General features: G+C 38.7%; 1 protein-coding gene across 1 annotated transcript; it reads right to left on the reverse strand.

Annotated features, from left to right (window-relative positions):
- Positions 1 to 10,303: 10,303 nt before the first annotated feature.
- On the reverse strand, positions 10,304 to 23,967 carry LOC126330448 (ribosome biogenesis regulatory protein homolog). The gene is made up of 5 exons (XM_049996358.1): positions 23,698 to 23,967; positions 17,612 to 17,864; positions 11,444 to 11,680; positions 10,859 to 11,112; positions 10,304 to 10,767 (listed from the first exon to the last, which is right to left on the reverse strand). Exons 1-5 carry the CDS (start codon positions 23,844 to 23,846, stop codon positions 10,596 to 10,598), a joined length of 1,065 nt encoding a protein of 354 aa, XP_049852315.1. The 5' UTR covers positions 23,847 to 23,967; the 3' UTR covers positions 10,304 to 10,595.
- Positions 23,968 to 23,988: the final 21 nt, after the last annotated feature.

Raw genomic sequence — 23,988 nt, forward strand, 5'->3', positions numbered from 1 at the left:
TGAGAAATCTTCACACAGAAAGATTTGGGTGTTAAGTTTTACCCACAAGCTGTTTGAGAGCAGAATGGCAGAGTAATTATCAGCTAGATAATGTAGTATTGGTATTAGCAACAGTGTATGGGCCCCATTAGGAGACTGGGAGTTCTTCATAAAAAAAATTGACTCCCTATTAAGCTGTCTGTCAGACAAAAAGAAAAAGTTATTAATCTGTGGTGGCTTTAATGTAAACTTTCTAAGTAATTCTGATAGAAAAAGTGAACTAGAAGTGTTATTAACAACATATAACTTAGAATCAGTGATCAAGTTCCCTACACGTATAGCTCAGGACAGTAGCACACTAATAAATGTATTTATACATAAAGAGGATGTAAAACAAAAACATGTTTTCCCTGTGGTAAATGGATTGTCAGATCACGATGCACAACTGATTAGCTTACAAAACATAACAGGGTGTACAGGTCAGAAACCATTAAGTAAAAGTGTGAGGTCACTCAACCCAGTACTTCAGAGAAAGCTTAAGAAATGTCAATTGGAGAGATGTACATAATGAGCCAAATGCTAATGATAAGTGCAACATTTCTTGATAAATTTATATCCCTCTTTAAACATTGTTGCCCAAAGAAAATTATTAAGTGTAATACTACACATTTTTCAAAGAAAGTACAGGTATTAAAGTGTCTTCAGAAAGAAAAAGAATACTGCATGAGACAGCAAGATCCAGAAAAGTTGGAAGGAAATCAAGAAATATGTATGTTAGAGAAGAAACTCCGGCAACAAAATAAAATCAATATGGAATGTCGTTAGAAGGGAGACAGGAAAAGTAACCACTGGGGTAGGTAGTATTATCGTCAAAGAGAACGAGACCATTCTAACAGTACACAAGCAGCTAATATATTTAACAACCATTTCTTAAGTGTAGGAGAAAAAATTGGTGAGAACAGTTCAAAAGAAAAAGCTAGTCAGTGCATGGAAGAGTGTTAAGAAAGAAAGAAAAAGTTACTTACATTAAGTTTCACATAACAACCTCTTGTGAAATAAGTAAAATTATTAAATCTCTGAAAAATAAATGTTCTGTTGGAGTAGATGACATAGCTAATAAGATATTAAAACAATGTGGAGCAATTACAGCTGATGTTTAGAGTCACATATGTAATGCATCACTAACTCAAGGTGTTTTCCCAGACAGGTTAAAATATGCCATTGTCAGGCCTCTCTACAAAAAGGGGGACACCACAGATGTCAATAATTATTGGCCAGTATCCTTGCATACCGCATTCTCAAAAATCTTCCAGAAAGTAATGTACTCAAGAGTGATTAGCCATCTCAACAGTAATGGGATACTTAGTAAATCACAGTTTGGATTTCAAAAATGCTGTTCCATAGAGACAGCAATATACAGTTTCACTGTCCACATAAGAGTCTAAATAGAAATATGTCACCAATAGGATTTTTCTGTGACTTGTCCAAAGCATCTGATTGTGGGAACCATGACATTATGTTATAGAAATTACAATTCTATGGTATAAATGGAATTGCATATGAGTGGTTTAAGTCATACCTACAGAACAGGAAGCAAAATGTTTCCTTATATGGGTCAAGATATTTAAATAAGTTTGCCACTTCATCTAACTGGGGTGAAATTACATTAGGTGTTCCACAGGGTTCAATCATGGGCCCCTTCTGTTCTTGATATACGCAAACGACCTTTCCTATCTGAACCAGGAAGCTGAACTGACACTATTTGCTGATGATACAAGCATCATTATTAATCTGGTAAAAGAAAGTCCAATGGAAAATGATACAAATATGGTCTTTGGAAGTCATTAATTGGTTTTCTCCAAATGGGCTTGATCTAAACTTTGGAAAAAAAACACAATACATTCAATTTTCTGCTGCAAAAAGTACAGTTTCTTCAATAAATTTAACACATCAACAGAAGTCAGTAGCAAGGGTAGAGCACACTAAGTTTTTGCGTGTACATATAGATGAGAATCTTAATTGGAGATCCAAAATATGAATTTTCCCCTTTCTCTGCATTAGATATTGTTTACTTTCACTTTTCACAACACCTCATACACACATTTAATAAGGCCAGTACACTATTGTTTTCATTGGTGAGTCTATGTATTGTGAGGCTATTGTAAGAATTCTGAAATTATAATCATGAATGTCACTGTTTTTAAACTGGTCCTGTTGGCCACATCAATTAAATGGCACAAAATGCATATATTATATTTATAGATTTATTTATTTCTATTCAAGAATTCATCTATGGTATAGGAGTTGCCAAGGAGATATGATTTCAATTTATTTTTTAAGCTATTACCACTGTTTGACACCTTATTTCATCTGATAAATTATAAGATGGCTACGTGGCGGACCAGTACCTTCCTTCAGAGGAACAACAGTTCACCAGCAATAAATATCAAGAAAGTGTATGGGTGTGTGTGTGTGTGTGTGTGTGTGTGTGTGTGTGTGTGTGTGTGTGTGTGTGTGTGTGTGAGAGAGAGAGAGAGAGAGAGAGAGAGAGAGAGAGAGAGAGAGAGAGAATATACCTATTCTTTTTACCCCCTAAGGTAAGTCTTTCCGCTCCCAGGATTGGAATGACTCCTTACCCTCTCCCTTAAAACCCCCATCCTTTCATCTTTCCTTTTCCTTCCCTCTTTCCTGACGCGGCCGCCAGTCGCAAAAGCTTGAAGTTTTGTGTTTGTGTGTTATTTTATTGTGCCTGTCTACCACCGCTTTCCCGCTTGGTACATCTTGGAATCTTCGTTTTCAAAAAAGTAAAAGACGTACATAGTTTTCGGAATTATTGGTTCCTGTTTCAGGGTGGAAAAAGGAATAGGTTGGAAATGAGATGCAGATCGATTACACACCCGGTTGAATGTGACCCACCTGCTGTAAGAACAAGGGAAGAAAAATAATAAACAAGTATTACCTATTACACATTCAGCGGGCATGTGGTTATCATATGATTTGTGATATCAAAGGAGATAAAAAGGAACAAAAGGAATCATTAACATATAAAATAGAGATAGCTGAAAAATTCAGTAGTGCCTTGGACTAAATCACTACAGATAAGAATAATGATTTTACGTCATCAAAAATATTAATATAACAACACAAAGAAACAGCTACCAGAAAAATTAAACAAAAAAATCAGATGACTCAACTAGTCAAGTAAAGCAGCCAGGAAAAGAGGTTGAATCGACAAAATGGACTAGCAGAGGCCAAAAGAAACAATTGTTATTAATGACAGGAGACTTGCAGGCCATTTAGCTAACTCACAATGAAACGTCAGTTAAGACAGCAAGGAAAAATTTCACAATGAAATTAGCTCTCTCTCAAGTAAGGAATACTGAACTCATTGCTCACAGTACACAAAAAATGTATACTGTTTTCAATGTTTAAACCATCTGCCAGTACACAACCTTCATTTGTCAAACATAGGGAGAAAAAAAGAAAATTATTAATTTTGACCAACAATTCCAGGGCAGAGTATCAATGTTGTTAAAATTAATTTTGTTTTAGTTAAATGCAATGTGAAGAAAATGGATAAGACAGTAAAGCATTTGAAAAATATAAAAAATGTACTGCATTTGAAACTAATTTTGTAAACAAATACAGGTCAAAAATACTACCGAAGGGCAGACAAATAATTGACTCATGCTGCATAGTAATTTTGGGAAAGCATTATCAAATAATTCAGCAAGCATTTTCATGATAGAAATGCTTCCTTATAAGCTCTCATAAAAGGAGGGAATTCATCTCAATTTTAAACCACAAGTTGCCAGACATGGTGTGTAAACAGATAGCCATAGCAGTACAAAGTTATGTTAACATGAGATTTACTACAACATTGTGTTGGCTGACTGGTGGAAGCTACATCAACAACAATAAACATAATAACTATGAGCAGAAGGAAAAAAGATGAAAGCATGATGTGATTTTCCAAATAATATGTCACAGACCACTATCAGCAATACAATGAAGAGAATGTGACAAGAATATGACATTACAAAGATGAGACCAAAGGGACTGCAATGAGTAGTTAAAATGAGGACATGATTTGGATGTGACTCTTCTGAAAATTTAGGAAACGAAGGATCAAATGTACAAATTTCCTTAGTACTAAAAGAAAATGAGGACGTAATTATGACCTGCTCAGAGACAAAAGAATTTTAATGCCAGAGAGATGTGTAAATATTGATGACCTAATTGACAGTAAGAGTGAAATAAGTGCAATTTTGGCAACACTTTGTAAATGTTGTTTCCCAGTATGTAAGATCGGTATTTATAAATGCAGTTGAAAATAAAAGCCTGCCATTGGACAGTCACACATTATTAAACTTCAAAATACACAAACAGTAGTACAAGAAAGGAGTGCTGATGATACCACATCTGAGTGTGTGTTTTATATTAGCGTAGACTGGCTGAAGAAACTCAAATCAACATAGAATTTTACTGAAAAAAGTATATTATAAAAATGGGAGATGGAAAATGAGGAATCAAGTTTAAAAGATAACTGCTGTGGGCACAGTATTACATGCAATTTGTGTGAAGAAAGAAGAGGGATGGATTTACTTCCTCACCGCTATGACACCCTGCAACCCACCTACATGCTTCACATAACCCAACAGTCGTGGACACCCCAATGTAGCTGTTTATTGTGCCCCCACTGAAAGAATTTCGGCCCTTTTTTACCGACACCTCCAGCTAGCTGCCCAAAATCCAGTCTCCTGTCAAAGATACCAACTACTTCCTTCACCATTCCCACCCCTTTACCTCCTGGATCCCTACTTGTCACTGTTGACGCCACTTCCCTATACACCAACATCCCTCACGCCCATGGTCTTTTCAGTATTAAACACTATCTCTCCCAGCATTCTTCAGACTCCAAACCCACTAGCTCATTCCTCATACACATTACTAACTTTATCCTGACACACAACTACTACTCCTATGAAAGGAAGGTATACAAACAAATCTGCAACACAACCATGGCCACCTGCGTGGCACCCTCCAGTGCCAGGCTGTTTATGAGTATGGAACATTTAGAGGAAACCTTCCTAACCTCTCAAAACCCTAAACCCCTACTCTGGCTCAGGATAATAGATGATACTTTCATGATCTGGAATCAACACACCCTATCCTCATTCCATCAAAACCTCAGCACCTTCTCCCCCATCCACTTCATCTGGTTCTTCTCAACTTAATATGCCACCTTCTTGGATGTTGACTTCCTTTCTGATGGTGCCCACCACAAACAGTACTTGCTTTTTTAACAGCTGCAATCCCTTCCACACCAAACACCCTGCCCCCCCACTGATAAGCACTCCCTTGCCCAGTATGCTGAAGATCTCACAAAGGCCTTCATGGAAAGACACAAGCCCCAGACCTAGAGTCTACAAACATATTTACCGTGCTGTATCCCTACGCCCCCAATCTCTCCCCCCCCCCCCCCCCCCCTTGCCAATAGCTGCATTTCATTGTGCCTATCTGCCACTCAATGTGCCACCTTTACTGTGAGAAACAATCTATCCTTTTCAAAATATTTTTGTTCTTATAACCTCTTTCTGAGACACCAACAACTGATATACCTAGTGGTTTGCTGCCTCTGACATAATTACATTGACAAACATGAAAACTTTTATTCCTTCTCTGTGAACTTAAATATCTTTGTTTCCTTTACTGCTTGATCAATTTACAGTTTCATTAACACTGACTACGCAACACTGTGACTAAGCAACAATGTCTCACTCCCTTCACAACCTCCTTTTTATATCCAACACTATAACTGCAGTCGGGTTTCTGTGCAAGTTGTTTCACTCCCTGTATTTTATCTGCAGAGACTTCAGAAATTTGAGGGTACACAAGTTAAAAATGTCTAAAGCTTTATCTATAATCGCCAAGCTTATAAATATAGGTTTGCTTTTGTTCAGCATTTTTAAGGTTAGTTGTAGGGTGAGTATTGCCTTATGTTTTCCTAGGTTTCTCCGGGACCAAAACTGGTCTTCCACGAGGTTGGCTACAATAGGGTGTATATGCGGACAAGGAATAGAGGGGGGGGGGGGGGGGGCAGAATATCCAGGTTTTTCTCAGACAACAATGCACTTTCTTTGTGTGTTACGTAACAGTGTACTTTCTCTAGGAACTGAAAAACTGTTTGTTTGAACGGTAAAGACTTTTAGGAAACAAAACCAAGAAAAATATAACATGATTTGGAGCAACATGTATGCTGCATATTTTCATATTACAAAAGTATAAATACAAATTCCAAACACAGCACGTTAGTTTCCGAAGAACTGAAATCTAGATTGCGATGTGCTTTTGTCTACCAGTCATAGCTTACGTCATGTTATCTCGCCAGCAAATGAAAGCATATATTTAGAACTTAGGACACATAATGTAGGCAGCCAGTAGCAGCATCACTGTTAAGTGGAATGAATCCCCTAATAGGAAAAGTTCATGGTTTAAATTAATATATGTGTACTATAGCTACAACAAAACCTAAGTTTTCACGTATAATATTGGTCTTATTTGCGTGCGTTACCCTTTAAGGTACATCAAATCCAAACGAGCCAGTAAAATTTTAAATGGTGACATAAATGTCTTGTCTTCTAGGCCCAAATTTTTCTGAGTGTGTGATCATCCAAGTGTTAAATTTTGAATGAGATTCAAACACTGTTATTTAAGAAATTCTTTGCACATTCTCACACTAACGTAATGCAGCTTGCATGAAAGAAACTTTACTTTTAAAGTAACACTTCTCAAACCACCATTTGCAATTTTTCCTGTGACCTGTTAGAAAAACAGTTGTGACACAATGCTCATTGTAAGTGGCTGTTATGAAGTGTTGCATAGTCTTTATGCTAAAGGCTTTGACGCATTTTGCTGCCGATGAATGCTTATGTGTACACTGTCTTGTAAATGGTACATTTTCTTTGTAACATAAGTCTTGGAATTATTACATTCTTCTTGAAGTCTGAGGGTAGTTTGTCACCTGGCAGGGAAGGCACTGAATTGCGGACAGGAACAATGAAAACGACTTCTAAAATATTTAGACTTTTGTTTGAAGTCCTCATTCCAAAGTAAGACAACAAAAAATTGCCAGAATTCTAAAAAATTCCAGAGTTCTCCCTGGTTTTCTCCCACATGAAAAAAATTCCCAGGTTTTTCCCACATTTCCCAGGAGGTATACACACCGTGTAACCAGTTCTGGGATCTGTTCTGTCAGTGTTTTGCAGGCATAACTTATTAAACTGATGGTTCTGGAGTCACACACACACACACACACACACACACACACACACACACACACACACACACACACACACACTGCCCCTCTGAGTGCTGGGACCCAAGTGTCTGATGTGAGCATAAGTCTGCACTGGTGGTGGTGGTGGTGGTAGGGGGTAAGGAGGAGGCAGAGGAATAGCAGGGTAAGGGTGGGGGAAGATGCAGTGCTGCCTGTGGGAGAGCACAGGGATGTGGTGAGGACAGGATAGGGCTCAGAAGTGGAAAAGACTAATGGGTGCATTGGTGGGATTGAAGGCTTGTTTAATGCTAGAGTGGGAGCTGGGGAGGGGATAGGTAGGTGCAATCAAGACAGCAAGTATTGTGCTGGGCAGCATGTTCAGCAACTTGGTGGTTCAGCTTCCTCTTTAACACAGTTGTGGTGACTATTCATGTGAACAGGCAGCACTTGTTAATTGCTGCTTGTTATGCCCATGCAGAAAGCTGTACAGTGACTGCTGCACAGTTGATAGATCATGTGGCTGCTTCCACCAGTTGCCCTGCCTTTGACGGGATAGGAATGCCTGTAAGACAGACCTTGCATCTAGGTCTATTACAGGGATATGAGCCATGAGGCAAGGGACTGGAAGCATGGTTGGAGCAAGGACAGACAAGAATATTGTGTAATTCCAGTGGAAGGTGGAATGCAACTGTAAGAGGGGTTTGAAGGATATTTATTTTAAGGCATAACAAGAGGTAGTCCAAACCCTCGCAGAGAATGATGTTTGGTTTGTGGGGTATTCGACTGTGCAGTCAATAGCACCCGTACAAAGTCCCAATTTTTACACAGTCCCATTTTCTTTTCACAATCCAGTATAGTCACTCCCACAGATGGTAATGATGATAATGAAATGACGACAAAAACACCCAGTCGCCGGGCAGAGAAAATCCCCAACCCAGCTGGGAATCAAACCCGGGACCCCATGATCCAGAGGCAGCAATGTTAACCCCTAGACCACAAGCTGCAGACCAGGCAGAGAGTGATTCAGTTGCTCCAGTCCTGAGAGGAGTGCTCCTCTGTGGCCAGACAGTGGGTATCTGTGAGGTAGTGGGTGACTGGAGAGAGAGAAGGCACCAGGAGCTTTGTTTATGGACAAGGCTCTGAAGGGTAATTTCAAGCTGTGAAGAGCTCAGTGAGACCTGTGTCATATTTGGAGAGAGACTGCTTGTCATTATAGATGCAATAGCCATGGGTGGTTAGGCTGTTTGGAATGTAGTAGAAGGCATTGTTGGTAACTTGCGGGGTCTGATGTGGAGAAAGGTGCCAATGTAGCCACCCTTGAGGTGGATGTCAACATCAAGGAAGGTAGCTTAGGTTGAGACAGGCCAGGTTAATTAAATGGGGAAGAAGGTATGAAGGTTACACAATCACAAAAGTGTCATGAATGGATGTGAACCCAGTGAAAGGTTTGGGATTTTGGGTGGTTAAGAAGCATTCCTCTAGATCACCCATGGATAGATTTGCATACGATTGTGCATGGATTTATTTGTAGGTGATTCTTTGAAAAAAGAAGTAACTGTGGATAAGGATACTGTTCATCATGGTGACCAGGACGTTAGGAAGAGGACCTTAGGATGTGAGCAGAGGGACTGGCGGCTTGCTGGATTTCTGGTATGGCACCTACCATGGTAGGGTTTCTAAGTGCACAGTCCCTCTGTCAGGTAATACTATATTTTCATAACAGTTATGGAGCTATTGTTGGCATGGGCTATAAAGTCAGGATCAGTTTTTAGGTGTGCAGACATGATTGAGGCTCTTGTGAAGGGGGTGGGTGGTGGTAGTAGTAGTACAAGGCAACAGTTAGATGGCATTGTGCACACTGCCATAGTTCCTCCGAGTGCTAGAGTTTGGCTTGGGGGATGCAGGGATTTGGGATTGCAGAAATGAACAAAGTTATGGAAGAAAATAGATTGTATTGCAAGGAGTTTTGGGCATCAATACCATCAAGGACTGGAGCACCCGAGTCATTCTCCACCAGGGTTTCCAATTACCTCTCATTGCGCCCTACAATAATAATATCTTGCTCACTCCCTCTCTCTGTGGTATTCAGCCACTAACTGAGCCTAAGCAATATCATTGGCCATCCTACTCCACCCCTGCTCCCAACCCCTTGGTTGCTATCCCTGCAATAGACAGACATGTTTCATACATCCTCTATCAACTACTCCAGCTCTCTCATGGGAAACTCCATCACCATCAAAGGCAAGCAACATGCAAAAGCAAGCAAAAGCAACGATGTCATCTGCCAACTAACCTGAAGCTGTCTGTCCGATGATAAAATCCTCGTGCATAGTACCCCCCACCTGTAGACTCAAATTGGGGTCTATTTTTCCTCGAGATTATTTTACCCTACAACATGATGTAGCTCTATTGAGTGGTTTAGTGACATGCCATAACCAAATATAACAATTCCAGTTTCCCTTTATTTTCAGCCATTCTGCAGTACTGACATAACAAGGCCATGCTGGTGAATGTTACACAGATATCTAGTTTGTGGAGGGAGGTAGCATGTATGGTGCTTCAAATTTATTAAGAATAAAATTAAAAACTGAAAGAATTGAATTACTGTAAAATTTTATTCTGAACCCTGTGCGAGTGTGTGTGTTCTTTCTATTATTATTGTTTTTATGACATCATTGGATCACATTAGTCAATCATTTCCTGGTCCTCTTCTTCAGTAAACAGATTTCATTCTTTCTTAACTGCCTAGTATCTTTTTAAGCGTTCTAATCTTTCCTGTCTTTCCTCATCTGTAAATACCCTTTTCATTGTGTATTGTTTGTCTACTTTTGGTTTAAATCTTATTTGTCTTTCAGTTTCCTGAGATTTTCTGCCTTGTTTTGGTGATCATCCAAGGTCATATCAAGTTCTCCCACATCCTCTCTAATTTTCTTGATCCATCCTACTTGTTGCTCCAGATTCCACAGTTTCTATACGATTTTTCTTGCTAATCTGGTTTTTGGTGTCATTGTGTGGCTTTCTATATTAAATAACTTTAACTCTTACTTCTCATAATTACAATTTAATATTAACATTATTAATTACACATTTAACATTCTTAGCCCTGTAATTGCTCTGGACATGCTAACGCATGTGCCTTTGTACCTGTACCTATGTGCTCTTAACGTGTTTACGCGTGCCACCAGTGCTACTACTAAGTGGCGCGTGTAAACACATTCAGAACACACAGGGACAGGTACAAAGGCGCATTCGTTAACAAGTCCAGGGCAGTTGAAGGATTAATTACAGACATTTAGTTTCCAGAAAATGAACAAACAAACAAAAAAAAAGTTTCATTTTAACGCCGCTTCCGTCCAACATTCTTGTTAGGTTTTCTGGATCCCTTGTTACTTCGAGGTTTTGCTCCGGATCTGTTCTTTGAACCTTTCCCTTTTTTTGATTGATTGCCCATGTCCCTCATCCTTTTGCCTCCCTTTTTAGGCTTCTGGTTTTTCCTTTCTTCTGAACGCCTAGTGGTGAATTTGCACAAATTATAGTAAATATCACCAAGAACATAGTAGACAACAATAATTAGTCAAAAGACCATGAATAACAACTTACTCTTGTTGTTCCTGAAATATTTGTCGGTTGACTGCCTTTTCAATATCAAGTTTTGGCCTTTTCTTAAGAATGCTATCCACCATTTCTAAGTTCATCTTCTTCTCTTGGTCAGGACGTGGTGGTGGAGGCTTCCTCTTTTTACCACTTTGCAATAATGGCCCTAATTTATTAACCTGTTTCTCTTTTGGAAGCTTTGCCTGGAACTTTCCCACTGATGCAGTTGAAGCTTTAGCGACACTAACAGCTGCTCCAAGCTAGAAAATTTCCAAAATAAATTTTAATCATCACTAGCACAACATATCAAGACAGTGATTTTGTGAATATGTTCAAAGAGCACGAATGTGAAATGACCTGGGTGTTCCTACTGAAATATGGGGGAGGGGGAGGGGAGAGGGAGGGGGGGGGGGGGGGGGGGGGGGAGAGAGAGAGAGAGAGAGAGAGAGAGAGAGAGAATCATTATAGTGCAAGAGCAGTCAAGACGGAATTTTGAGATGGAAAAATAGTGAAACTAAAATGATCTTTGGGTTGTGTGTTAGGATATTTCTTAATTAAATCCAACAATTTGGAACCTCGTCAATGTCGTACCTGTGAAGAACTCAGCGTCTCTGTAGGAGGCAAGCCCACCCTCGGAACTTTGATATTTTTAGAGGCAGCCAGATTCCTTAATCTCTGAAATTCATTCTTTGAAACTCTTTCAACCTTAATTTCAGCCTTTTTGCTAAACTGGTCTTCCATTGGGTCAGCATTTTGCGGTACCTCTAGTACCCAGTCTCGTTCCTTTTCTGCAGCAGCGCGCCTGTATCCATACAGAGGTACCCATTTCTAAAACAAAAAGCTTTTTTTTTTACCTGGGAGTGACATCACATGTGACATAAGAAATTGATTAATAAGTTACCTGCAAGAAATTAATAGTTGACAATAAAATAGCTTATGTGGCTCAGACAAAGTCCAAAAGTATTTATATGTGACAGATCAGTATTTTATAGCACAATGAAAAATATAAAAATGTACATAAACATTTCTTATGTAGTCCTTCAATATTGGCTAAATTAAAAATGCTGTGGGAATATTCTGAAATAAATTTGTGAAGCAGTTTATTAATTTCTTTACAGTACTGCACAACAGTGTTAAGTTGGAAGCAACAAGACATATGATTAAATATGCTCATGAGGCGTGCTTTGGTAGGTCAGATGGTAGAGCACTAGCCCGGGAAAGGGAAAGGTCCCGAGTTCAGAGAGTCGTCCGGCACACAGTTTTAATCTTCCAGGAAGCTTCACATCAGTGCACACTCCGCTACAGAGTGAAAATTCCATTATGGAAATGCTGACATTGAAGACATATACTAGGGAACTAACATTCACTATCTGCTAAGCCTCTCTCTTGTTTTGCAGACAAAACTAATTAATCCAAGTAATTTGAATAAACTTGTTTGTACAGAATCTAAGGTTTGCATATTCAACAGTTATACAAACCTTTTTTTTAAATTTCCGAGGTGAAACTTGTTGCACACACTTCTTCCACTAACAAGAAAAATACATTAGTCTTTAATATCCTATAAATATCACAGCCATTCTACTGGGTATTCACTGGGGTCGGACAGGTATTGGAGAGAGAAGATGAATTTATTCTGACACCGTTGAAAGGGTCGCCATGGCATCTGTCTCAAACGATTTGGGAAAAACTCGGAAAATAAATGTTAATGGTTGCGTACCAATTTGAATTTCACCCTTCCTGAGTATTCATTGCTTTAATTACTAATTGATCCTGCATGCTAATTTTTGCCCAGTTTATCACAGGGTACAGTACTCTCTCTAAAGAAAGTTTTCTTACTATACACAGTATAGGGAGGCCTTTCTCAAAGTTTGGCTGCAGCTGGTGTTAGCAAGCAGGCAAGAGAGTGTGAAAACTGTTTCTGGTAAACTGCTGAATAAATAACAATTTTACAGTCTGATATGGCAAGTGGTTTCTTGTATGCTACTAGAGGATTTCCTCTGCAGCTGCTAATAGGTGGAAGTCTAAAGAAAGCAATTTCTGAAACATGAAATGCTATCTTGCATTAGTACACTGTTTCTGGAAATATACAGAGTAGCCTCAAGTGTTATTTACTTACAGTATGAAGCTACTATTCCAGGAAATTCACATTCATAATGGGGTCACTTACCTATAGATGCCTGCATTGAAACTAGGTATTAAGTGTTAAGTTATCACTGTGTATGTATCACTTTCACCCCCAACCTGAAACATTGCAGCTCGTTTCCACATTACAGAACAATATATTTTTAATCTGCGTGGTGACTGATATTTTTATGCATCAAGTTAATACTAAATAAAATGTTTTAGATAAAAAAACAGGGGTCGCCAAATTCCAATTGCAGGTAACCTATCTAACAGCTTCCAGGGGCAACAATAATTTTATTTCCAGTGTTTCATATCATTATTGACTGAATTAAAAAATTTACATTGTCATAATCTACTCAAGAGGTATAATCTAATCTTAAACACTTAACACATTAAATCAAATGTTACAGTTAGAAATTCGTGTGTGTGTGTGTGTGTGTGTGTGTGTGTGTGTGTGTGTGTGTGTGTGTGTGTGTGTTTTGAGGCAACATAACTCATGAGACATGATTATCCCCAGAATTTATTCATCCAGTGTTTGAGAATGAGAACACTTAATCATTTTTAACAAACTTTTCACATGATCTCAAGCCTTTACAAAACTTTCTTAAGGACATGCTTAACACATTAATTCACTTGTAATCACATGCTGGAAGCTGTTTTATACATGACTGTTAGAGTATGTAAAGAACTGGAGATTTTCTGGTTTAGCAATTAAATTAGGAACTTTTCTGTACACAACTATTCTTGCCATACCAGGTACACTGGCGTGTAAACACAGGTACACACTTCTAAACAAAAAATACTCACAGAAAGTAAATCAATGTTTAAATTTATACTGCAAAGACTTTTAGGCATTATTATATCATCGTAATTTTGCTTATGGCACCATTTTCTTTCGTAGATGTGACAGCTTCAAGATTACCCAACGTTACCTTCATTAGCTGAGGAAATGTAGGCTTTGGTAACTCCAAAATGATACCTCCAACATTCTAGAATATGTTTAATAGTGGGCTCATGCAATACAGCAATATCACATTTCACTGTATTAAATTCATCTTCCCCCGCTTTTTTGAATGTAACGTGTTTACTGTCTACAGATTTCACATCCCTCACATTATTCACCAATACTTGCACTTGATAATAGTCACATTTTGGAAGATTACCTCCACTAGTAGTGGAAATGCATGCTTTGGTGTTGTGTTCACAGTTGGCTCCCTCATGTTCTATTTAACTGACTCAGATCTCCATGCCACTATCATAGGGAAAAAAAGGATACAGTCTGGGGTCAGAGTAAGTGTCTTAAGATGCTTGATAAACATAAAAAAAAGACAGTAGTTTCTGAGCACAGTGGAATAACCTTTGGTGTAAGATGAGATGCCATGCTGTCATCAATAAAGACAAATTTACTCTTATGGTGTTTTGTATGGGAGGTAAGATAAAAGCTGAAAACCAGTCTTTAAAGGCTTGATGGTTCATTCATAAAAGTTATGTTCTATTAAATCATGACCCTTTAGAATAGCATGAACTACCTTTACGAACATTTTCAGTCCAAGTATCCCAGTTAAGTTCAATTTGAAAGACAATATATGTTGGAAGGAAGGTTCAAGAAACTGAACAATGTAACATCAGTGTTGTAGCACTTTTATTATGATTGGTTAACCTCTCTGGATATTTGAAGCCCCATTCAGCACAGCAGTTTATTTAATCCTATGCTTTATTATAACTGATTATATGGATCCTGGGTCATTCTTGAGTGTTTCTTCTAAGTTTACAATGTCTTCAGAGATTAAATATTTGTAAACCAAAGCCCTTGACAATTATTTGAATATAATCCCTCTCCAATTATGCCTTTATATTGTTTTCTCATGACAGACATCCTGCAGATTGCAGGCAAGTTATTTTTGAAGAATGGAATAACCACATTTTCTAATCCCAGTAACCTATTCTAAATAACAGCAAATCAAACAGTGAATTAGGATTTCACCACTCTCCACATTTTATTGCTGAATTACTGCTTAGAGCTGTTTGGCCAACAATTTTTTCTCTCCCCCCCCCCCCCCCCCCATTATGCTTTGTATACAGTGTTCCATGTGGAATACTGTATGTTTTTAATACTTGTAAAACAGTCACCTCACGATTTATTACTTTAGAAAATGCTTAATTAGTGTTAGATTTAAGCTACGTTAAATGTAAGAATTATTTACAATACTGTATTTCTGAAATTAAAAATTAATAAAACTGTTTGCAAATTAAAATGATTAACTTGTCCAGTGTATGTTGTCAAAGGCACCCCAATTGCTTTGTTATTTTATTATTCAAGTCAGGCACATTGCTGGAAACACCCTCTGTGGTGGAACTTCAGCAGACATGAAGACGCTAATATATATAGGCTTTACGCTATTAATTGTCATTTATGTGGAGCAGAAAGTGTCACACAGAGATCTCATTGAGTCCTTCAAAGACTGAAAATACTTCTCCAACCTTGCAGAAACAGATCTTCCACACCTTGTCTCTACAGTCACCTCCCACGTTCCCCGTTCCCACCATCCAGCCACACAGCAGCACTCCCTTCATGACTTGATACAATCAAAGACTGGAACATCTGAATTACCTTCTCTGCCAGGGTTTCAACTACCTCTTGCCATGCCCTGAATGAGGACTACCCCACACACTATACCTCCCCACACATCCCAACATGGTATTCCGCTGCCGAATGAGCCTATGCATAATCCTTGTCCATCCTTAATCCTTCCCTATTGTCAACCCCTTGTTTCGTGGCTCATATCCCTGCAATAGACCTAGATGCAAAACCTATCCCATATATCCTCTCACCCTCACTTACTCCAGTCCGGTCAAAGACACCTCTTATCCCACCAAAGGCAAGGCTATCTGTGAAAGCAGGCTTGTGATCCACAAACTAAGATGCCACCACTGTGCTGCTTTCTGTGTGGACATAACAAGATGTCTGTCCACATTAATGGCACTGACAAACTGTGGTCAAGAGTCAAAAGCTAGAGCTCCCAATTGCTGAAGATGCTGCCCAGAACAACATGCTTCACCTCAATGACTGCTCCAAACTCCAGGCTATCTGTGTGCTTTCTAACACCACCAGCTGTTCTGAATTGCACAGATAGGAACCCTCCCAGAAATATATCCTATGTTCCCATAGCCAGCCTGACCTCAAACTGTGTCTTGTCCATCACCTACCTATCCCCTTCTGTGCTCCCACTTCGACACTACACAACCTTCTAGTCCACCAATGCACCCATTAGTTTTTTCCCTCTCTCTACTTCTCTCCTTTTCTGGTCTCCATGCTCCCCCACCCCCAACTGCACTATCAGCTGTACCCTGCCCCACCACATCCCTATACACTCCCACAAGCAGCACTTCAGCTCCCCCCCCCCCCCCCACTCATCCCCACCCTACTACATTTCCCCCTGCTCAGTACAGCCTCCTCTTTACCCTCAAGGTTCCACAGACTGGTCCAATCCATCAGTTGCAGTAGCTGTACGTATTTCAACATCTCAAATTTACACCAGTCTTTTTGTTGTGCTTGCCTGTGAATCAGTGTCTCCTATGTATAGTGCGTAGAAACCTATCCTTTTCATAATATTGCTGTTATTCCATCCTGGATTTTCTGTTGTTTGATGCACAAAATACAAACTGTTTTTGATTTAAATAAACTTCAAAGTATGCAAAATACAACTTACTATTTGTACTGCCAGGAAATATAATAAACACCTTAAAAATCAAGAAAGCCATCTTCTCATCCCACGATAAGGTTATCTTTCTCCAAGAAAAATGGCAACTTTTCTTCATGAATCGCATTGTTCTGTGCTGGTGCCAGTTAAGACTATGGAGTCTTTGTGGAGTGTTTCTTTTGTTTTAGGCCATATATTCTGCATACTATTTAACCCTCAAGTGGGTGCACCAATTTTCCTAACACGAGTGGGCACACATACAAGGAATCATCGTCTATGTTAGCAAGATAAACATGTACAAGCAAAATCACAGTTTAATCTTAGTTTAACTAAACAATGATAAAATAAACATATTATATGGGCTAAATCACTGTTTAATTAAACAATTGCATCACTCTGTTGCTGCAAACAAGTGCTACCCCACAGCAATGACCCACTCAGACCATTAAATAGCGCAGTTGCATCAGATCCCAGCAAACGCTTATTCAGTTACTAATTATTTCATACACAACTAACTCATTGTGGGATTGTATTGCTAGCTTGGAATCAGAGTCATTTTCTTTGACAGACAGTATTTTTTTTTCACCTAGCTTGCTGTTTATTTTATATTACTGACGCTTAGTTGGATGTATGACAACACAACTTATCACTGTGTTAGCTGAAGTAACAATGAAGGAATAGGTATAGACCCGCAATTGTAGAACAACAATGGAATGGTACAAGACAATGCTATTTGTGGTTGGCACACTATATGTAAGTGTGCCCACCTGAGGGATAATAGTAACACGATGACTACATTTTGCAAGTTGTTTACTGAACGATTTCATTTATAATCTTTAATTTGTTAAGGTATGGCAACCACAGGTTTGGATATTTTTCTTTGATTTGGTGCACCCATAACTGCTAAAGCTTTTTTCTCCTCCTTCAATATTACCTTTAGGATATCATCCCACTTCTTCTTTGGTGTTTTCTTCTTTTTGATGCCCTTTTCCTTTGCAAATTTCTCCCACACTGTAGGTGCTTTAGGTTTGGGAACTGGGAGCTGCCTAGGAAGAATGTAAGATGGTGCTGGTAATTTTGCTACTACTGCTTCTTCAGTCCTTTCAGTTGGCAACTCCCATATCCTATTCAATAAGAGCTGTGTATTGTCTCTAGCCAGATTCTGCAAGTAGGTTTCTCCCTCATTTCTGAAAATGTAAATACATAAGTGGAGAAATTCTGTGAATTAGAATTAGTGGCTGCTCCAGTGTTGAGAACAATACTGGAACAATACAACAGTCACTCTCAATATATATTACTAATATGGACAGAAAAAATCTACTCGACATGTGGTAACTGATGAAACATATAGAAAGATATAAACTTAATGCTTTTGGAACCATGAGTTCTTTTACTGGCGAGAGAGAGAGAGAGAGAGAGAGAGAGAGCACTGTACAACACTGTGGAATTTCTTAGCATTCCAATTTTATATAGCATGCAGTAGTGAACAATTACTTAAATGCATCTGTGCATGCTGTCATTAATTTAACATTGTCTTCAGGGTCAATAGAGCAGCAACTTATTCACTTAGTAGTAATTCTCGAAACACTGTACACAGGCTATCATGGGACAATGACACCTATTGTCAACCATCTGCTAATGTGAGTGTTTCAACAGTTCCAAGACGCTCTCCTATGGTCAAACAAACCTTTGACCACTTGAGCTATCCTTTGTATACTTTCAATATCCCTGTTACTCCTATTTGGTACGAGTCCCACACACTGGAGCATTATTCCCCAAGATGGAATGTACAAGTGATTTGTAAGCAGCATACCTTGTAGGCTGACTGCATTTTTCCCATATGCTGCTAACAAACAAAAGTTTATTTCATTGAGATTTGGTGTTCTGCCTCTTCCGAACACAGTATTTCAATGACATAAGTCAATGTCTTCATCAGGTGTTCCCTGATAACAGCTTATGAAGACATTGAGTTACAGCATCGAAATACTGTGTTGGAAAGATGTGGACCACTGACAGAACGCTCAATCACAATGAGACAACAATAATTTGCTCGGAAAGTCTAACAAGGGGAGGGAGCAACTTAGCAAATTCAGATCGGATTGAGGCTTGGTTTGCTTTTAGTTTACCCAAAGAGAGTTACCCTGTAGCAGTAGTAAAATACTCTGGGTCAGCCAATTCCCACTCATTATATAATAGTTCAGTGATGCCTGAACTTGTGTAAAAATGACTCACTGGCAGCAGGCTTTATTTTTAATCTGCTGATCCAGGTCCAAAGTCAACTTAACTGCCAGTTTTTTTTCTTAGGATTTTTTAACTAAAATAAATAACCAAAACTATCATAACCAAAATCGTTAATGATTTTATTTCATAGATGATGCAAATGTTTGTTGCTTCTAATGAAACGAGTTACAATTAATACTGTATTTTAAAAGAATTTAATAAAAGTTTTACTTCAAGTATAACAAATCATCTGGTAGGATAAAAATATCTTCTTTATATGACAAATGTTTTACATTCTTATATACAAGAACTTGAATGATGATTATCATAACACACTGGAAAGAAAGACTATCCCAACATCTGACAATTTATAAAAGATGAATTTCTAAACGTACAATATTTTTGTAAAATATCTGTGGGAAAACACACTTCATTGGCATTCATAAAAATTCCTCATTTAATCAGAACAATTCGAAGCATAGCAGGCATACCAGATCATTTCATTAAAAATTGGTGATGACAGTTAAAGATGTACTAGCCTATTTTTTATATCATCTCCACGAGAATTTTGTTTCTCTGTTGTTTTCAATGAGAAGTATAATCATGGTTGCCACAAGTTTCCCCAAGTGAAATTCCCTGATTTCCAGACAAGTTTTAGCAATTTTCCCTGACATCTTGAGATCTCAAGGGTAAGTTAAGACATAAGTTGACAATCAGCCTTCATAGCTATCATACAAAACACAATAGTATAAACGAGGGGATATCTAAAAAAAGATGGCATTTCCTAACGTGAGCAAAAATGTTAAGTACTAACGCAACATCTTTTGTAAACCATTTTTAGACGGAGAAAGCAAGCCAAATGGTATACGATTGTCATTAGCACCACTGATGTTATTTTATTTCAATAACACATAACACATTTGGTGACAAATATATGCGTTTCCTTGGAGACACAAGACAGATTGCCACTGATTTCAGAAATAACCTCAGAAAAAATAGGCTTCTTGAAAGAAGTGTATACGGTAGGGAAGAATTGTGTAAAGCAAACTGTTGGTGACCACCAATAAAATATTGGTTTTACTATGTTCATCATTGTCTTTTATTACCCATTGTGTCATACCTATTATTTTACTGGTATTTCCTGATTTTTCTTTCGAGAAATATGTGAGTACATATCATATAACAATTTGCTTCATATCACCAATACTTTCTCACATATAAACTAGTTCTGAAGTGCCAAGAGGTATTAGAACAAATAAAATGTCTATAAAACTCCACACTGTACAATGTTCTTGCAGTGATACGGTCTCAATTCCTGAAATCCATCACCGGTTGCCTCTGGCTCTCTGAGGAGCACCACAGTCCTGGGTCCATGGATAAACCATGAAAATATGCTGCATTACACCACACACAAACTACATCCGACAGACAGGGCCTGCACATTATTGGGAACCGTACAGCTTAAGATCGGCAGGTCGGATCCATTACTGATACCCCACAGAAAGAGCCTGCGGATTTGGCCTGTTGTGAGAATCCACTAATGTGGGCAGCTATTCATGAGCCACAGACAACATGATGACATGAGACCACGGTGATAAATGCATGCAACAGATAACATGTTCAAATACTTTAAGGGTAAATAACAATGAGGATAGGTAGCACCTCACTGTAAAGATGATTGCTAATTTTCAGCTACTGTTTTTATCCGAAAACAAGAGCGCGCCCTACCATTCGTCGACAGCTGTTAGACTAGTGGCACAAAATGGTGGAAGCAGTGACTGCAAGCTGAGGGGAGTGGTAGGAAGGAGAGAAGCAGTAGTAATGAGGGAGTAGGGAAGTGGTGCATGTACTCAGCTGAGCTAGCGACAATGCATGACATCTCAGTAAACAAACCATTACATCTACTGAGACAAAAATGAGAATTTTCCAGTGTATTTTTTCCAATTTTCCCAGATTTTCCTGCTTTCCAAAATGTGTGGAAACCCCCGATAATTTTCTATATGTTTTATTAGACCTTTTAGTGCCAATAAAAGCAAACATCACTATGCTGAACAAGAGTAGTGTATTTTGGGGCAATCACTCCAATTCTTCAATTTGGTAATTTTTCCTCACCTTGAAAGATCTCATTATATTATTCAATCCTTGCCTGGCCACTCCAAGAGTTAATAATCAACAGACACTTACCTTCCCCCGTATAAGGCACCAGACAGCTGAAGGAAGTCAACGTGTGCAATTGCATTGTTTGCTATTCAAATTAACATTATTATAGTACTTTACAGACTATAACGCACTATAGACTATAAAACACACCTCAATTTTTAAGCATTATTTTCAAAAATTACACTTTTACCATTTTTTATATTAGGTTGCAAAGCCAGAAAAAAAAACTTTGTTTATAAAACTGACCTAACCTTTAAAATACCTGAATCATCATCTGAACTTTCTTCTTCTTCTTCTTCTTCTTCTTCCTCATTGTTATCATTGTCCTCTTCATATATCAATAATGTCTTCTCTCACTCTAGACCAAGACTATTTTATCCACTGACACATTTTCTTGAGCTCCCTTTGGCGTGAATTCATATTGTGTTTCAGCCATCATCCATCTATTCCATTCCTCTCCCGTATATACTTTAAATAGTTAATTTGTTGAAACAGCAAGAGACTGCAACTATGAAGTAAGCCCTCCAGAAATAACAAAAAGCTCTGTCATTTCCTGTTTCAATTTCTCTTCTGTATAATTTTTCATAAGACTACTAAACTGATACAGCACAAGAAGAAAACTCTTCTTCAATAAAGCAGCTTTCCTTATCTCCCGCACACTGTAATCCATAATTTCATACCAACCTTTCCCAACCAACTATGGTCACGTACATGAACATCACCACCTGGCAGTATTTCAAAAGGTTTTGGCATTGTTATGTGCTTCAAAATGGTCACTGGATTAAGTTTAGGGCAACATGAAAGAACAACAGTGTAGTGTTCTTTTTCCAGCAGATCAAAAACCGAGCAAGCTGCCAATGGGCCATTTTTATACAAGTTCAGGCATTCATTAAACTAGTCTATAAAATCAGGTAAAACTCTGAAAACTTTTTTCTGGGAACTGGCTGGCCAGCATGTTTTACTACTACTGCAGCATAACGTCCTTTAGGTAAACTACAAGCCAACCAATCTGAATTTATAAAGTTATGCCCTCCCCTTGTAAGAGATTACAAACACAAGACCGCCACCTGCCTTGCCTATGGCAGGCTATGTGCATTCAGTTTTCACATCATACAACCTGTTTTAAGCTGACTGACAGCCTCTTCAGTTTATTATTGAAGGATAGATCCTGAAATTGGGATTGCTCACCTGCTTCAAAATGCTGGGTTCCTAGGATAAGTTCCAGGGCAGGTAGATCATGGTGCAATGAGAAAAGTGCATGTGTCAGTGGACATGAGATCCTCTGTATGGTTCCTTGGACCAAATGCTAAACCAGGGCAATGGACTTCAGAGTTGCCCCAAATGCAAAAAGTCCTCTACTTATGCATCAGAAGTAGCCATCGCTCCCACACAGTAGACAAATACTTTGATACCTTTAAGGAATAGTGTGACACTGGGGAGATGAGATGATTTCAAGCTTGAACCCTGAAGAATTGGTGCGGCAGGCACTAGGCAGTGTCACATGCTTACTGTAATAAGATGTCACTAAAGGTTAGACATATTGCCATAGGCCTACGTACATTGACCAGGTGGATGGCTGTTGACTGGCCCTTCCAGAAACTTCAATGCTAGATGGATAAATAGCCCTGCGATATGAGGACCCAGCTCAAGTTATGGGCCACCACTGCCTCGAGTAACTTACAAAATGCACACATAAGGCTGAAGGATCATTAGTGAGAATGAAAGTTGGGTCTTAGGGTTTGCGATAATACCATTCTACCATTGGAGAGAATTCACCTTAGAGCCAGACATAAAGAAAAGTTTGAAAAAGTAATTTTTCTTATTCAGGTGTTAAGTTGTTTGATCACCGATCAAGTCATGGCTACAGACAGTGCGTTTAGTTTACTTACATCATGTTCTGTAGATCATTTTTACAATTATTTTATTGATATGATGTGGAACAAGTCAGATTACAAAATTATATATATCTATCTAAAAACAAAGAGGCTGTAACTTACCAACAGAAAGCGTTGATAGAGATAATAACACAAACACTCACAAATTTCAATCTTTCGCAACCCACGGTTGTTTCATCAGGAAAGAGGGAAGGAGAGGGAAAGACGAAAGGATGTGGGTTCTACGGGAGAGGGTAAGGAGTCATTCCAGTCGCGAGAGCGGAAAGACTTACCTTAAGGGGGGGGGGGGGGGGGGGGGGGGAAGGGACATATACATACACAAGCAGACATGTCTCCTCTCAGCACGCAACCGCGAAATTTTAACTATCATTTCCATACCTAAAGCGACATAATAAATTAAACGCCTTACCGCACGACAATCAGCAAACCAATAACACCAATCGACACCGCAATCACATTAAACTCACTGAAACCAATTTCCGCTCTTCAATTGCAGTTAATACAAATTAATTCAAATAGCTACCAACGACGCTCAAATGAACCCAACACACACACACACACCACCACCACCACCACCAACCGCAACAAGATATCTACAAACATAAACTGAAACTGCCGCGCACGAACCTATTGTACTTGTCACAGCAAATCACTTGCACTTAAAAGTTACACCCTATTCCAAGCTTGTTTACATATAGTTAAATGTTTGTACTACATTACTTCCAGAGGGCAATCGAACACTAACCTTAATTTTTTGATATCGATTTCATTTGTGTCAACTGCCAGGAGCGTACCAATGTCGAATTGTAGTTCTAAATGTTTCTCTACATCTGTGGGCTTGAATTTCTCCGATGCCTTTTTCGCCTTTTGTAATACTTCACTTACAACATCCATGTTTATAACACATGTGCCACCAACCTCATACCTCACGCTTTTGTCAAAGAACACTACTACTCTACTCACGCTTCACAGGTATTGTATATCTTGCCTCCTCCACCCACATGTTGCATACGGTATAGTGCATCTCTGGTGTTGA

This window comes from Schistocerca gregaria, chromosome 2 (genome assembly GCF_023897955.1).
Source record: "Schistocerca gregaria isolate iqSchGreg1 chromosome 2, iqSchGreg1.2, whole genome shotgun sequence".
NCBI lineage: Eukaryota > Metazoa > Arthropoda > Insecta > Orthoptera > Acrididae > Schistocerca > Schistocerca gregaria.